We start from the raw sequence: 4,775 nt of genomic DNA on the forward strand, positions 1-4,775 counted from the left end.
TTTACAGGGTAGATGATATTTGAGTTAGTGCATGATGGATATGTAGTAATTTGCTGTAGAGAGAAACCAGAGGGAAAGTTTATTCCAGGCAAAGGGAACAGCCTGTGAAAAATCAACAAGTATTTTCTATGTGCCTACCATGTTTAAGGTCCTGGGGATACAGAGGCAAATAGAGCTCACAGGATAAAGGTGTGTATGTGTGTGTGAAAGAGAGTGGGAGGATAGGTTACAGGTAGGAGTACCAGGGAGGAGGCTTTTATGTGGCAGTTCAGGCAAGAGATGATGAGAGCCAGAAATAAGGCAGTGGGAGTGAAGATGAAAAGCAGGAAACAGATTGAAAACTGAGGAAGGAACCTTGGGGAACTCCAACACTTTACAGAGGCGTGGAGAATGAGTAAAAGGTGGAGGAGGAACATTCAGAAAAGTTATAAGAGAACCAGGGACATATGGTGCTATATAATCCAAGGGAGGAGAGTTTCAAGAAAGTGGGAATAGGAAAGATTGATACTTGTGTGTGTGTGTGTGTGTGTGTGTGTGTGTGTGTGTGTGTAAGTGTGTGAAAGAGTCGTGGGAGTGGAGAGTAGTTCAGTTTCGCCAAGATGTGAAGTATGGTGGAGGAGGGGCAGCAGGTAAAGCCAGAAAGGACAATAGGGCCCTCATCCCAAGAGGCAGATCTTCATAAGTAGAACTAAAGTGGCTTAGGGAAGAAGGCAGAGGAGTTGAGAATGACTCAGAAATTTCAAGTTGTGGGAAAACTTAGTACAGAGCTGATGCCATGCTGCTGGCTGGTGCCCAAGTAGTCTGGTCTCACCTCCCCATCCTGTCTTGTGTTTTTGTTTTCCAGCCATTAACGGGTTTCTGTTCTCTAACTTGCCCAGGCTGGACATGTGCAAGGGTGACATAGTGGCCTGGCACCTGGTTGGCCTGGGCACAGAGACTGATGTGCATGGGGTCACGTTCCAGGGCAACACTGTGCAGCTTCAGGGCATGAGAAAGAGTGCAGCCATGCTCTTTCCTCACACTTTTGTTATGGCCATCATGCAGCCTGACAACCCTGGTAAGTGCTTTAGCAGCTGGCCCTAGGCTGAGAAACTTTATAGGGCATTGGACTGGGTGAGGTGGGGGGCTGGTGAAGAGAAAAGGAAAGTCATGTTGAGGGTACTTGTGAACTTTTCAAAACAGTTGTGTCTTCTCCTTCCTCAATGTGTACTCCATGTTTCGGTTATTTGGATTTTCTTCTCAGTTGCAGGCAGAATAAAAAGCTGAGGAAGCTCTTTTCTGAAACAACAGGAGAGAAGTAGGGATGCTGCCCAGTATCAGGGCAATTCTTGTATAGGCAGAGGGTAGACTTGGTTGCATAGCCCCTTGGCCATGTAGAGATTCTATAGATTTAACCCTTGCACTGGAAAAGAGGTCCATGAGATGTACCTATAAGTGCTTCCAACTCTGATATTCTGTGAGGAGTTTTGCAAACTTATGGTGGGAGTGGGGGGCGAAGTGTGCTGTAACATTTGCAGCCTAGGAATCAGAACACAGGAACTTCTAGTCCAGGCTCTTTTATTAACTTGCTGTCCAATTTTTGTCTAATTACTTCCCCTCTCTGTGGCTAGATTTCTTCCTTCTTTTTATTTTTTGTTCATTCTTCCCCCCTCTCCCTCTCTTCCTTTCTCCTCTTTCTTCCTCTGTCCCTCCTTCCTTCCCTCTCCTCCTCCCTTTCCCTCTCCCTATCCTTCTTTTATGATGAAATTTGACTAGAATGTTTCTCCAGATTCCATCTGTGTCTGATATTTCATAACGTAGCCAGTCATTTCTCTTTTTTTGTGTGTATTTTGATTATGTTTTTAGCATCTTTATTGGAGTATAATTGCGTTACAATATTCTTTTAGTTTCTTCTGTGTAACAAAGTAAGTCAGCTCTATGTATACATATATCCCCAAAACCTCTCCCTCTTGAGCCTCTCTCCCATGCCTCTACGTGGTCACAAAACACCGAGCTGATCTCCCTGTACTATGCAGCTGCTTCCCACTAGCTATCTGTTTTACATTCGGTAGTGTAGATATGTCCATGCTACTCTCTCACTTTGTCCCAGCTTAACCTTCCCCCTCCCCGTGTCCTCAAGTCTATTCTCAATATGTCTTTATTCCTGTCCTTTCCCTAGGATAATAAGAACTTTTCTTTTTCTTTTTAGATTCCATATATATGCATTAGCATGTGGTAATTTTTTTCTCTTTATGACTTACTTCACTCTGTATGACAAAATCTAGGTCCATGCACCTCACTACAAACAACCCAATTTCGTTTCATTTTATGGCTGAGTAATATTCCATTGTATATATGTGCCACATCTTCTTTATCCATTCATCTTTTGATGGACACTTAGTTTGCTTCCATGTCCTGGCTATTGTAAGTAGTGCTGCAGTGAACATTGTGGTACACGATTATTTTTGAATTATGGTTTTCACACGGTATATACCCAGTAGTGGGATTGCTGGGTCGTATGGTAGTTCTATTTTTAGTTTTTTAAGGAACCTCCATACTGTTATCCATAGTAGTAGTATCAATTTACATTCCCACCAACAGTTCAAGAGTGTTCCCTTTACTCCATACCCTATCCGGCATTTATTGTTTCTAGATTTTTTGATGATGGCCATTCTGACCAGTATGAGGTGATACCTCATTGTAGTTTTGATTTGCATTTCTCTAATAATTAGTGATGTTGAGCATCTTTTCATGTGTTTCTTGGCAATCTGTATATCTTTGGAGAAATGTCTATTTAGGTCTTCTGCCCTATTTTGGATTGGGTTGTTGTTCTTTTGCTATTGAGCTGCATAAGCTGCTTGTATATTTTGGAGATTAACCCTTGTCAGTTGCTTCATTTGCAAATATTTTCTCCCATTCTGAGGGTTGTCTTTTCATCTTGTTTATGTTTTCCTTTGCTGTGAAAAAGCTTTTAAGTTTCATTAGGTCCCATTTTTTAAATTTTGTTTTGTTTTTATTTCCATTTCTCTAGGAGGTTGGTCAAAAAGGATCTTGCTGTGATTTATGTCATAGAGTGTTCTGCCTGTTTTCTTCTAAGAGTTTTATAGTGTCTGGTCTTACATTTAGGTCTTTAACCCACTTTGAGTTTATTTTTGTGTATGGTGTTAGGAAGTGTTCTAATTTCATTCTTTTACATGTAGCTGTCCAGTTTTCCCAGCACCACTTATTGAAGAGGCTCTCTTTTCTCCATTGTATATTCTTGCCTCCTTTATCAAAGATAAGGTGACCATATGTGCGTGAGTTTATCTCTGGAGTTTCTATCCTGTTCCATTGATCTATACTAAAACAGAAATATAGTAATTTCTCTTTGCAGTGCCTGAGATATATTCTTTTTTCCAGGCAGTAGGTGGCAATAGTGTTGGTGAGAAAAGTCTGTCAGTTAAATGCAGTTCCCACTAAAGTTTTATTTTAGTTCTGTAAATTCCATTCATATTTGAGAAAAAAAAATCCTTAAACAAAGGAAGTTTCCTTGACAAATTAATAATTTCAACCTGGCACTGGGTTTGACAAAAACTTGACATAAAACATATCACTTGGGTCCTCATTTCTCCCCATCTACCTAGGATACTTTCTTGGTCAAGAAGAGTTGTTGTTAGCAAATTAGAAATAACCATTAATGGAGCTGAAAGGGACAATAGAATTAAGTGCTTGTAGTGAGTGCTAGGGTGGGGAACTTCTGAGAAAGAAAGACCCATCTCTCTAGCCTTGGTCCCAAAGTCAAACCCTAGGTTTAATATCCTTCCTATGAAATTAGCCAGGCTACCCAGCCAGGTTTATATGCCTCTGTGGGGCTCATTCTTACTCTGGATGAGTGAAATTATTTTTGTGCCACACTAAGGCCCAATGAGAGTGACTGTAGATGGCTTAAAAACATGGGAGGAGAGGCAGTGAATGGGTTTATAACAGTAAAGGCTGAAAAGGTTAATCTTGGTCAAGATTTCTGAGTTTTCTTATTAGAAAAAGCCCAAGCTCTTTTTACCTTTGCATTTTCCAGTCCTTTCAAACTCTCCTCTTTCTGAACAATCCTCGAGTCATAGAATGTTTGAACTGGTACAGCCCCTTCGAGATCATCTTTCACTTATTTTGCTAATGGGTGGAAGAGACAGAGATCTGGAGGGGGGAAAATGATTTTCTCATGTTAGGAATGTCAGCTCTAAATTTTTTTCCTCTTGTCCCTTCTCCATCAACCCCTGTTGATTCTTACTCCTAGGTAATCTCTTTAATTTGAAGTCTTCTTCATTCTACCTTGAGAGTTTAGTCTCTGATTAAGAGTGAGAGAGACCATTGTGAGTAGCTCCCCAAAGACAGGACAAAATTACCAAGTTAATGGAAAAGCCAGAACCAGAATCTGGCTTTGGAATTCTAGAAAAAGGGGTAGCAATGAAGATTGGTAAATATAAGTATGCAATTAAGCAGCTTTGCAGATGACTTAAAGCATTACCATGGAGATTCAGCATGTTGTTTGCTGGATGCTTACAATTATGTTTAACAAAACAGAAGAATAAATTCCCAGAAAAAATGCAGCAAAATGCTAGGAGTGGGGCTTCCCTGGTGGCGCAGTGGTTGAGAGTCCGCCTGCCGATGCAGGGGATACGGGTTCGGGCCCCGGTCTGGGAAGATCCCACATGCCGTGGAGCGGCTGGGCCCGTGAGCCATGGCCGCTGAGCCTGCTCGTCCGGAGCCTGTGCTCCACAATGGGAGAGGCCACAACAGTGAGAGGCCCACATACCGCAAAA

General features: G+C 41.6%; 1 protein-coding gene across 1 annotated transcript in view; it reads left to right on the top strand.

Annotated features, from left to right (window-relative positions):
• Positions 1-4,775, top strand: part of LOC103074782 (hephaestin-like) — a 108,474-nt gene that overhangs the window by 55,019 nt on the left and 48,680 nt on the right. Inside the window, 1 exon segment of the mRNA XM_007455352.1 lies at positions 845-1,057. Coding sequence (XP_007455414.1) covers positions 845-1,057 — 213 coding nt within the window.

Source organism: Lipotes vexillifer, unplaced genomic scaffold (genome assembly GCF_000442215.2).
Source record: "Lipotes vexillifer unplaced genomic scaffold, Lipotes_vexillifer_v1.1 scaffold1249, whole genome shotgun sequence".
NCBI lineage: Eukaryota > Metazoa > Chordata > Mammalia > Artiodactyla > Lipotidae > Lipotes > Lipotes vexillifer.